Consider the following 12,826-nt stretch of genomic DNA (forward strand, 5'->3'; position numbering starts at 1 on the left):
ACTTCTAATTCCAGACAATTGGACCCTTGCTTTTACAGAGATCAGTCTTCTGGAAGAATCAATAGAAGTGCCTAAATCTTGAAATCCTTATCCATTGATTTGTTTTCTTCTTCTGTCTCTGAATCATAGTAAAGTGCCACCTTTATTCTACATTATTTGCATTTAAACATGAGAAAGTGGGAAAGAGGAATGGTTTTTAAGCTCCCAAAATGTAGTAAAGTTTGTTATGCCATCTTTTTTAACATATTTTTTTTCTATCTGAAACTGCGAAGACAAAATAGGACTCCTAGGATTTGTATTGGACTATAAACTACAGGAAGAAAACAGTACGAGCACACGCCGAGTTTTACAACAGAATTGCAGAAATGGTGAGTCTGAGCCTTGGAGGCAATTTGTGAATGCACAGCCAGAGCAAGCGCAGTCCAGCGACACAATCATAACATTAAAAATGAGACAGGGCAGCTTTAAGAGAGAAACAGGAAGCTGTAACTAGAATCCAGCTGAATTCTGAGCTGGGGCACTTTACCATGAGGCTGCAAATGAAACAGATGTGCTTGCTGTGAATTTCTGTAGCGCCTGGAGTTTTTGTACTGGAGGTGTCAATACTTTCCTTCCTGTGATTTCTTTTTTTATTATTCTTTTATTTTTCATATACTTTCTATAAAGGGAAAGAAATGGAGAAGTTGAAGAAATACATATCAGTAAAAGATGAAGATCACTTTTATCATCAGGGAGCTGTGGAGCTGCTAATCTTTAACTTTCTACTCATTCTTACAATATTAACAATTTGGTTTTTTAAAAACCATCGATTCCGCTTTCTGCATGAAACTGGAGGAGCTATGCTTTATGGTGAGTATAAATTCAAGTGCCAGCATAATATCAGACTAGTTGCATATTTATGATCAGGCACTTGAGATCAAGTGCTGACAAAGCTCTGAACGTGCTGAATTAAATGTCATCAGCTCCATTAAGTGTATGGTAAAATAATGACTTGACAGCATCTGCCCTGAAGTAGCCAGAGGCCACCTTGATGGGGGGGGGCACTGTGATGAGCTGGTCATGCTCAGCATGTGCATTCTGCTCCTCTGTGGTCAGACAGCAGAGCTGGGGAGTCTACTGTTCACAAAAACAGTTTACTTGGGGTTTTATAACATTCAAAGCTGTTAGTCTAAGGAGCCTTGTGGATACAGACATGTTGTCTAATAAAGCTTAAATGATCTTGAGAGCTTTCTTTTGGCTTTGCTCTGTGCCTTTGGAAAATGCACTGAACAGTGTGTCTCAAGTTTGCTCTCAATGGTGTCATTGTAAGGGAACTTTAGTTTGCCTGTCTAGTTCTAATCTTTTATGAAGCTTTGCCATGTTGCATTTCATTCTCGTTTCTCAGAACTTTCCACATTGTCCCCTAAGTACTCTCTGGTTTAATGGTACACACTTAGACACGCAAGGATTTCTCTTGTCATTCTCTTAGTGCTGTATGAGACCCTACTGCCGTAAGACTCATACAGGAGGGCAAACTGTCAAAACAGACGATAGAAATCAACAGCTCAGTCATTATCTGAGTGACAGCCTGTTCTGACACATTCTGGGCACATCACATCCTCCAGCAGTGTAATACCCAAAACTGATTTTGTTAAGATGGGTGCCCCTACTACTGCAGTAGCTTCCTTCTCACTGTTGTGCTGTTTGCCATGTGCAGCTGATGGCATTTTCTGAAGATTAGGCAAAAGCCAGTCCAAACAGAAATGAAACATGGGAGAATACAACAAAACAAAAGTAAATAAGTATGGAATTAGAGTTTGATTTGTCATTAGGTTCTGTTTTGCTGTCTGCTCAGAACGTACTCTGCACATCATGAGGATATTCTTTTGATTGGTTAAGAGATTAGTGCTCCCGCAGGTCAGAGCTTTTGAATTATTAAAGCATTCCTCATGATTGTAAATAAACTATCTCTTTAGTCTTGCATTATTTATGGCAACCTTCAAACTGGAAAAAAGCTTGTCTGTTGGATCCAGAAAGTTAATGATGTCCTTCCCATTCTTCAAAATTTTGGAGAGGGATGTAGTTATCGTTAATGCCATAAAATGGCAATATTAAAAAGAAAGTGAAATTTCAGAGGTCATAAGAAGTAGTCAGATCAACAGGCAGTAACTTCAGGAGAAAATCTTTAAGAAAGCAGACACTGACACTGGGACAAGTCCTGTCCCCACTTAATTTTGCCTTTCCTATCCAAACAACATTCTCTGCACAAAAAGAGGTCCCAATCCTTACAGTTTGCTTTGCTCCAGTCCATTGCAATATTTATTAGATATGTGGATAGCAATGAACTGATAATTTGGCTTCAAGTGATAGGATATGGGCACTAATTGCAGAGTGTGTCCCACAGGATGACAGGTGGGTCCATATTCCTCGACTGTGCCCTTAGGGGAGTAGCAGTGGAAAAGACAAGGAAAGCAAAGTATGAGGAACACCAGGGGAAAAGAACAAACATAGAAAGACAAAACCAGGAAGTTTTACAGTAACTGCAAAGTGCTGAACAGCCACAAATTGAACACAGCCTGATAGAAAGTTCTATTTAAAGTACAGAACAGATGAAAGAGTGGGTTGCCTTTTTTTTTTTATTTTGCATAGATTCTATAGGAATATTCAGTTTTAGGCTGAATAGTTCCAGCTAGGAAAAAAACAATCCCATACTGTCCATTTAGAAACTCGAATAACTTTAGTGCATTCATTGCTTTTTTATCAAAGCAATGGTTCAACAAGTAGGGCTATATTTAATACCAAAAGCATTTCAACTAATGCAGAATTAATTCAACATTATTTCACAAAGTGTGTATATATATATGTAGAGAGAGAGAGACACCAAGGGATTTAGCTTGAAGGCATTTAAAGACTCAGGTTTGTTTGTTCTAATACCAAACTGAAAAATCACTCACAAACAATGAGGAAGAACACAGACTTACCTGTTCATTCATTCCTTGGTTTACCTGAGTCTCAGAGAGCAAGTTTCTCTGCACCTTGTAGTTGGGTTTGATAAACAGACCCCAAATAGTAAAGTCAATTTAATTCCTGATTTCTGCTTACCAAGGAGACAGGTGGTAATGAGAGGGCTTCCTATACAAGAGCACACTCAGCAATAGTGTGAGAGTTGATCTACACCAGCACTGATGAAAACAAAGCCACATGCCTAGGATCAGAGCAGGAGACCCCTCTCATAACACCAGGATGTAGCCTCCTAGTGCTGGAAAAGACACAAGAACCCAATAAAACACCAAAGTGCCTGTAGCCACTTCCTGCAAGGCCAGATATCTTTAAATACCTCAGCCATAAACTATTAGGTACCAAATTCCAATATAAAGTGCAATTCATGGCCCTTCACAGTGCAGCAATAGTCCACACACAGTGACAAACTGAGTGCAAGTATCCGAATTCCTCATTCTTCCCAGAGCTCAGCTATCAGACCCAGAGAGAGGTACCACCACTCAGCTCTAAGAGGCCAAAACACTCTTGCAACTAGGCAGGCAGAATTGAACTCCAACAACAAAAAAAAAAAAAAAACAAGCCAGCAACAACCCTAGCTGTGCCTTTCTGTGCCTTTTATATGGGAGGTTAATTACCAAATTTAAATTGAAATTGTTTTCAGCTTGAGTAATTTTCACCCCTGGGGAGTTGGTGGTAGCCCCTAGGTGGAGGTCAGGCTGGTTGCAGATTTTCCAGTCTTCAGTGTTGTGCTCCACGGGATTAGTTGGTCAGGCTGGAATGAAAACATAAAAAGGGTGAATGACAGAAGAGCCATTGTGGTGCTCACATAAAATAGCTTTGGGTTGCAGTGGTTAGAAGTGTTCCACCAGGTTTTGAGGGGATAGGTTTTGCCAGGTGTGCACAGGGAAAGCTGACTCACTGTAGCCCTTTGCAGCCCCTTCTGAGCATCCCATTTAGTGCATCTGGAGTGAGGCACAGTCACTTCTGGATTCAGCTTTGGTGGAGGTGTCCAGTGATGAACACTGTGATTCTTAACCTTCTAAATCCAGTATGCCTCTTGTGTGAAATAACTGTGGTTGCTTTCTGCTGGTGTGTTCTGAGTATCCCTATTTCTCACAAGCAGAAATGGATGGAACAGGTCCCAGAAAGAGGAATCTCTGAACCTCAATAAAACAGCGTACTTTATTGCCTTCCTGATTACAACATTCACAATGAAGAAAGGTTGTTGGGACTCAGAAGACAGTATCACAAATGTGGGAGAATCACAATTAAGTCAGGAACTGACATTTTGTAGTGGTGAGGTGAAGAGAGGAACATCATTCTTGAGACAAAAAAAATTTGAAAGAAAATCTTAAATATTTGGAAAAAATCAAGTGATTACTAAAAACTGCATCCCTCAGTGTTATTACTATGGAAAGCATTTAACAGCTGACTAGATGAAATCCTGGGGAAAGAACGTTCCTGTTTAGCTCAGGAGTTTGGCACAATCACTTAAAAAATCCCTCCAGTGGTCACATCTATGATTAACGATTTTATCCTGCTTCCACTGAAGAACCTGGAAAACCTGCATTGCCTTCAGTTGAAACATGACTGAGCTGTAGTTAGAGTGAGATTTTGCTGCAAGATCTGACTTCAAACAACAGTTGAGACGTTTTTAAAGAAATCTGTAATATTAGTGACACCCTTTTCTGTATCAATGCTGGATTTAAATAAATGTGCTTAAAGCACTTTTTAAATAATCTTTTTCTGCCAGTATCTTTGCACAGGCTTTGGTGAATGTCTACAAAATATTTCTGTTACCTGAGCAGATTAAGTAATAATACCTGGTAATAGAAGTGTATCAGAGGCTGTAGTTTAAAACATTGAGTCATAAGGACAAAAATGGTAAAGGAAGACCTGTAAGTTTTCTGCTCCACAGGATGAAAAACATCAAGTTTTGTTCAAGCATAAAATTAAGTTGAATTTTTAATGTATTTGAAATTGAATTTAAAAATTAAATATGTGATTCTTCTAGAGAAAATCTAATAAAAGTAAGCTGAACACCCTGACAGTTTTAACTAATGAATGGTTTCCTGGTTTCTGACTCATGATTTTGGACATCTGGTCTGACCACTGCAGAACTCATATTTCATAGCTGCACATGCAGTGCTTGCTTCCCTCAACATATACATATTTTCCCCTAACATTTTGAGGAATACTGTCTTTTACTACAGCTAGATTTATTATCTGATTTATTGCATGAATGTTGTATAACTTAAGAAAGAGGTTTTGGAATTTTCCACAGCTTATTGAAATCCTCTATCATTTACAGAAAGTAACCATACTAAACAATAGATTCTAACCAAGTACAAATGCATGTACACACTAGAACAGGCAATGCAGCTGTTACTCAGCATCACTCCAAGAAGCTACAAACTTGACTCATAGGTATGCCAGGAATCTGCAGTTAGGAGAAGATGTGACAGTAACAAGGATTCTCAAGGTCCTTGTGATCACTTGTACCCCTTTCTGCTTATGGGATCAAAATGTAACATCATATTTTGCAGATGCTTCTATGATATCTCATGTAATTTAATTTCTTTCTTATCTTTTAATAGTAAGTATATCTATCTAGATGTTTACGTGTCTTCCATCAATGTTTCATGTGAGCATTCTTAGCATTTTATGAATGTGTTAATAGCAACTGTAAGGCTGTTCATTATATTCATGGGACTTAAAGCATACAGGACATCAAAGAAGTATGGCAAATAAATTTGAAACCAAATTGAAGTCTCTGAGGGTGGAAATAATCTCATTAATGTTATCTAGCTAAATATTTCCTCTCCTGTAGTAAACATGCAGCCTCCCACTAGAGCCAACAGTAAGAGCCACACCATGCAGAGGATGGCTGCAGAAGTACATTTTCCTTTCTGTAAAATGTAAAGGGAAACAAAATATCTGTCTTAGGTAAGAGCCCTAAATTGTAGATAGTCTTATTATTCCTTCCCTTTTTCTTGTCTCAAAAATGAGATCTTCTACAGAAAGCAGAATGTGCCTGAGGATGTGTCAGAGTTTTGTCCCCACAAATGAAGTGTGTAAAATACCCAACAGCACAGCTGATCTTTATGTGCTCAGTTCAGCACATGAGTTGTGCAGACATCTCCCTGCTCTAAATAAGTATTGGAAATGCAGTGGATGAGAAGCTCAGTTAATAATTATGCCAGCAACTGGATCACAAAAATAGGAGTATGACTGTTTTTCTGTCAAACCAACATCTGCATTCTAATGAAATTTCCATTTTGGAAGAATATATTGTGGTCATCCATGAAGTGTTGAGAGAGGTTCTGTAAATGTAGAAACATTGAGAAGGTGTCCTAGCTTTGGCAGAGCTAATTTTTCTCAAAATGTGCCGCATCAAATACTTAAAAGTACTTGAATATCTTTAATTTTCTTTTTTTTTCTTTTTTTTTTTACTCTCCAGGCCTTGTAATGGGATTAATTATACGTTATGTGACAAAATCACCAGATGTTGAAAGTGGGACTGTTTATGAATGTGAAAAGCTGAAATCTGGGCCATCCACTCTGTTTGTTAACATAACTAATCAGGTCTATGAATATCAATACAAAAGAGAGATCAGCCACCACAATGTCAATGGTCACCAGGGCAATGCAATGCTTCAAAAGGTAAAGCCTATCTCATTTTTGCTCTAAATTGGAAGATATTTATTTTCATGCTTGAGAGAGTAAAACAAGCTTCAAGTTAAAATGAGACAGAGAGAGACTCTATTCTAAATTTAGAGTGGGCAAGGTAGGTGAGGAAGAAGAACAGTAAAGGAAAGGAAGTGTGGTAGAACCCTGACCATCATTTAGCTCCAAGCTGACTGTGCACTCACAGAATGGTTGCCTGAGCTGTGTCAAATGACAGTCCCAGCTCCTGCAGACACTGAGTTCATTGCAGACACAGCTGTTAACGTGAATTTATTACCACTAGACCTTTATAAATGCCACTGATATCTTTATTTTTCCTGTGTCTTCAAAATGACTTGCTCTGGCAGGATAATGCAAGGGAAGGCTACCTCCTGTGGATAACACAGGAAACTAAAACAAACTAAACATTTTTCAAAACACAAACTTGTAAATATGTACTTAATGTACATTTAAATTCATCACAGCATTCCCATACATTCTTCCACTCCTGCAGTGGTCCTCAGTAGAGACTTCACTGCCTTGGGGCAGTTGCACTGAGGCAACTCAGGCTGGATGCAAACAGGGAAGTGTGGGAGAAAATTTGCAGTCTTTCACAATGTCATGGTCTTTTCTTTTTTCCAGTATATAACAAAATATTTTACTTTGCTAGTATAGCCTTTCCCTGTCCATGAAATATTTGCTTCTTATAATGTGCACTTTTTTTTAAATGGCACCTATTTGAAGAACACTGGAGAGCAGAGGCACATTTTAAAACCTGGATTTTGTGCTCAAAGACATTGTATATTCACTCCTAAGATCTTACCAATTTCTTTTTACAATACTGCAATATATTATTTTGCTTTTTTCCCAAGCATTATTGTTTGTCTAGGACAGTAATGCATGATCCTGTGTGTTAAACGGTTATCATTAGGAAAACTTGTAAGTTATGTTTAGAATGTACACTGGGGAGCTCAGCAGAATTAGGATTTAACCATCTGCTCAAATTTCTTGCTGATGCAGCATCATTGTGTGCCTGTCTGCTGTTACTGCCAGACTTGCCCTTCTCAGAAAGAACTCCACTGTCAAGGACCATTAGAGTTGTGGTGGGTGGAGACAGGAAAACACTCTGGCAGTCATACTAGTCAGGTTTTGCTGAATCTCCATCCTTTTTCCTGCTAGTTGGTGGCAGTTGCAGCTTTGTCTTAGTCAAAGTGCATGTTTAGTTTCCAGGGCATATGTACTAATCCATTACATTTGATCATCTTCACCAGACCTGGTAGTGATGCTGACTTAGGAAAAAGGAGCAATGACTTGCACAGAAATTTCTCTTGCCCTTACAGGGAACTGCCTGATGATGTTTCCATAGTCTCACTTTGCTGGAAAGCTCTTGAAAGTCTCAACTGTGAATTGTAGTTCCTTTAAGTTATTGGAGAGACCTCAGTCTGCCTGGATTTTCACTTGTTTTTCCTTTAAAATTACCTGGCAGATGCCCTCTTGAAAAGAAAATAAATAAAAAAGGAAAGGGGGATTAATTCAGCTGTATTTAGGACACTATAACAATGCCTGGCAGACTTCCTGACTGGCAAAAGCAGTAATGTGAAAACAGAAAGCATGATCACACCACGCTCTGGGTTTTGTACAACTGCAATTCCCTTTTGACTGCACTAAAAGCATTTACTTACTGTCTTTTATCCGAGAGAATAGATTGTGCCACGACTTACAAACATGTATTCTTCACAACATGATTTTGAATAATAAAACAATACAGTCAGGATTTCTGATGCCCACAGAAAAAATATTTTAACATATGTGCTGAAATAATTCAAAAATTAATATTTGAGAATGTTAGTTCATAAATGAAGGAAATACTTTTTCCATCAGGTTTTCAAGGATGGTACCAGCATGGTTAATATTGCTGGCAGGTTATTTAGCTAGATTTTTTAGCTTTATAATTCAAAGTGAGCAGGATGAAAAAAAGTCTCAGCTCTCACTTCCTGTTTATTGAATCAAGCTGACTGTTAGTAAGAAGGCAGAAGTAATTTTGTAAGCAGGTCTTACTCTTTTGAAGGGAAATAATCTAGAATACTGTAGCCTTAAAGTAGCACTTCATCTGAACAAAGGAGCTGCAAGCCTTTGCACTAATTACTTCCTCTCTCTTAAAAGTATTGATATAATATAGCCCACTGACAGAACACTAGGCAGTACACAGGCTTATTTAAATTGGGGAGTTTTTTGTCTCCAGAAATGCCATAATTTTAAAGAGAATTCTATTCTATTGAAAGCTATTTGTAATAAATTGCAATGGCTGAGCAATGTCCTTGGTCTTTCTCTGTGCCAGAAGTTGAAGGCAAATATGATCAGTGTACTTCCTCATTCTAAAATCCTCTCTTTTGATGGCTGTTTTATAAATCATTTCCTTCAAAGGAAATGTTACATTAGTTTTGGTGGTGTAGGCCTTTTATTACCCTTCTGTACATGCAGAATTGAGGCACAGCTCTGCTGATGTGTTTTTCCTGAAAGTGACCGTGAGATCCATGTCTGAACCAGGAGTTATGTCATGGGATGCCAAGTTGGATGTCTGGTAGGGCAGCTGCTGTCACTGGTAATGCTGCTTTTATCACTGCCCTGTAATGCAGCACCTGACTGATTTCCTTCCTGAAGGAATACTTTCCAAGTAGCAGTCTGCATAAATAAGCTGTAAGGAACTATACATTTGTACTTGCAACAAAAATTCAGAGTAATCCTGCAAACAGTGGAGGTGAACCTGAGATCAGTCCTGATATGAAGATACAATTAAGAACTATCATATCAAATTAAATGCTACTTTATTTGTCCTTACCCTCTCTTTTGTCCTTCCTAGCAGATGACCTTTGATCCTTCCATCTTCTTCAACATTTTGCTGCCACCCATTATATTTCATGCTGGATATAGTTTGAAGAAGGTATGTGTCTTTTCCTGCTGTGACAAAAGGGACTGAGTGTGGCTGCTGCTCTGTAGACCCAACAGGCCAGTGACAGAGGACCGAGTCAGCTAACAATTTTATTGCCTGGGAAGGACTTGGCAGGAATGGATTAAAATGAATGATTCATGGCCCTCATACTGCTCTCTTTCTGTCCCTTTGCAAAGATCTGAGTGTGCAGTTTATAACACTTAGGCCTCCCTGTTTTCAGAGAGACCGCTTTGAATGCTGTGAACTGCAGGCAGGAGCAGCCTGTGTTTCATATCCTGTCTGATCAGCACTTTGTTCAAGGCATGGGGCTATGATACCATTTGCATCAGGTTCTTCCAATGTGAACTTCTGCTATGACCCTGAAACATTTGGTCAGATATATAAAAAAGAGGGAACTTCGATAGCATTCCACCAGGGGAAAAAATATTAAACACCTTCCAGTTGTATTTTCCAAAATTAGTGAAGTGGCCAATATTGCTCCATCTTCTATATGTGTTGTAACAAATGGCACTTCTAGATATGTTTCTACTTGGTCTGAATGCTTTTTTATTTACTGTATAACAAAGGACTTCCTTTCAAACTTTCCTCCCCAGAGACATTTTTTTCGTAACTTAGGATCAATTTTAGCCTACGCCTTTTTGGGAACTGCCATCTCCTGCATTGTCATAGGGTAAGTGAGTGCCTTCTGCTATTACCACATGCTTGGTGTTTCTTTCAATTAAAAACTAAACTGTAAAAAGAATTGCAGACCTTGCATGATCAATATACTTAGCAACTGGTGTATCAGATAAAGTAATTCATTCTCAAGGAATGCTGAGATGGAAGAGGCAAAACCTGTGGATAGCCAAGAACTGTCCCAGGCATTGAGAAAATGCTGTCCTTCATTTTTGGTCTATGACTGGTGTTAGCACAAACACTCCATAGCTTTAACCATCTGTCCTGAGAAATAAGACTGTTCTCTCAATTGAAATTCCATGTTTCTAACTGGAATTTCTTCTATAAATGGGCAGATCTCTAGCAGTAAAGGAAGGACTTTAAATCTCAGAGGCAGTAGGAATAGATACCTCCTGGCATGTATATAAAATAACTGGAGTAATTTCAAAGGCTAAGTGAAATTTGTAGTTGAAGATCACATGAAAAGCCTCAGTCTGGAACTATGTGTGAATTGAGCCTGGGTGTGACTAAACAACTTCTACAGAAAAAGAAGAAGGAAAAAAGCAGAGTGTCAAAGCATCCTGTTTTATTTCCAGGCCTGCTTAGGGAAAAAAATTCTAGTTCTGTGTCAAAATTTGCCTAACTAAAGAAAATATTTGCTACTCAAAAATTGATTCTATATTTCCAGGCAGACATGGTGTGAAAATTATGTTTGTCTATGTGATTAACTCACTCAAAATTAAACAAAACATTTCAAAGTCCTTTTGGACCTTTAAATTTCAAGTTTTTAATAACATTTATGAATATTACACAGACACTTCGGCTCTCACATTCTGGGAAAATTCCTGATGGAGTTGAAAACGAAAGAGCAGAGTTGGACTCTGCAGTGAGAGGATCTCTGTGCCTGCCCAGAGCCTTACTGTGAGGAGCAGGGCACTGCTCCCAGTTTAGCCTGAGCACCACAGACATCCCCTGGCATTTCTGTGCTGGGCACTTGCTGGGTAGCTGAGCTACCTCAGGCTGGGTGGTCTGGGGAGGTGATGGAGCAGTGCTGCATGGAAGTGAATAAGCCTTGCTGAGAGGCCTTGATCTCGCTGGTATTGTGCAGAGTTAAATTGGCAAAAAGTCACAGAACTCTCTGGTGTTCAAGCTTTAGACTAGGAAGCACAATATAATTTGTAGGCCTTATTTGAGGGCTTGGGCTGTAGAAGTCTGAAATGTACCATTTAATCTCTGCATGATATGAAAAGGCATGTGGAAAAACCTCGGGTATTGTGAGGGTGCGTGAATTTAAAACTGGTCAAGATTCAGTACCTCTTGACAGCACTGTCAAATTATAGAAGCAGTTAATTTTTTAATGTCTGTCTTTCTCTTTCGTTATAGTAAAGATGTATGTACTGCACCAAGGTATAAAGCCCTTACTGGAATGTGATGCAACTTTCTCCTTTAGTGTCATTTTAATAATAGTAAAATACATGAATGATCTATAACTTTGAGTTCAATGATTTTAAAGCTATTCTTTTATGGGTATGTCATCATATCTATCTTGATATCCTAGATTTCTAATAATCAAGCTTAGTAAGCATAATGCACTAGAGGCACTGTGGTATTAAAAGTCCTGCAAGCCATGATGGCTCCAAGTGCCAGGAAAATTTAGACTCTGCAATCAAAGTATGATCATTTTCTGTGCTGAAATACAAAGGAGTGTAAACTCTCAATGTGGCTGTCTCTCCTTCATGTGAAAAAAAAAAACAAACCAAAACAAAAACCACTGAACATCTATGGGCTCAGGAAAAAGGATGCCTTCAGTTTCAGACCCAAATCTGTAACTACAGGAGGCATTGTGCCATGTGTCCCATTTATTGGAGAGGAAAAGCTTAATCTCATTTTTCATTCAGAAATTTTGCTTTCCTCAAGAAATGGCACCTCATCACTTCTTGAAGTTCACAGCTTGGACAGCTACATCACTCATATTTTTCTCCTGTCTTTATTTGCATTAACCTACCTGCGACCCTTGCTCTTGTTTGTTTTCATACCCATCTATGGCAGAGAGCACCCCTAAGACTGAAATTATAAACTCAGTAAAAAATCTACATCCAAACAACAGTTTGAGCCAAATGGTAGCACATTTCTGAGTTAACAGTGGTTCTGGACCTCAGTAGGACTCTTCCTGTGCTTCTTGTACAAACCCACAGCCCCCACTGGAATCACTGCAGAGAAGGCAGTAATATATTCAGAGCAGGGCTTGTGTGAATGTGAAGCATGTTTGCATGACGTACATGTCAGGATCAGAAGGAGATAACGACTGCATGAAGAAGAAAGATGATATGAAAACTTCACTGAAGGGAATGAAAATTAAGTCCTAAAAGAAAAATGTGTCCTAAGAGAAAAAGGGTGGAGAACTAGTTGCTGTCACAAAAGAAAGGGCAGAACCCTGTGCTGTAGACAAATATTTTGTGCACAGGTATGATTAAACATGTGCTTTCTTCTCATTATATGAGCACAACACACATATATGCAGCACCTCAATATCCACAGGCTCAAGCTCTGGTGTCTGCAGCCTCTCCCTGGGGTTTT

The 12,826-nt window shown here is 38.8% G+C and overlaps 1 protein-coding gene across 1 annotated transcript in view; it reads left to right on the top strand.

Moving 5' to 3' along the window:
- Positions 1-553: 553 nt before the first annotated feature.
- SLC9A9 (solute carrier family 9 member A9) overlaps positions 554-12,826 on the top strand; it is a 174,636-nt gene continuing 162,363 nt past the window's right edge. The window contains exons 1-4 of the mRNA XM_062498885.1: positions 554-849; positions 6,440-6,642; positions 9,506-9,586; positions 10,189-10,265. Coding sequence (XP_062354869.1) covers positions 675-849; positions 6,440-6,642; positions 9,506-9,586; positions 10,189-10,265 — 536 coding nt within the window. The 5' untranslated portion in view covers positions 554-674. The remainder of the gene's footprint in view (positions 850-6,439; positions 6,643-9,505; positions 9,587-10,188; positions 10,266-12,826) is intronic.

The sequence above is a fragment of the Cinclus cinclus genome, chromosome 10 (genome assembly GCF_963662255.1).
Source record: "Cinclus cinclus chromosome 10, bCinCin1.1, whole genome shotgun sequence".
NCBI lineage: Eukaryota > Metazoa > Chordata > Aves > Passeriformes > Cinclidae > Cinclus > Cinclus cinclus.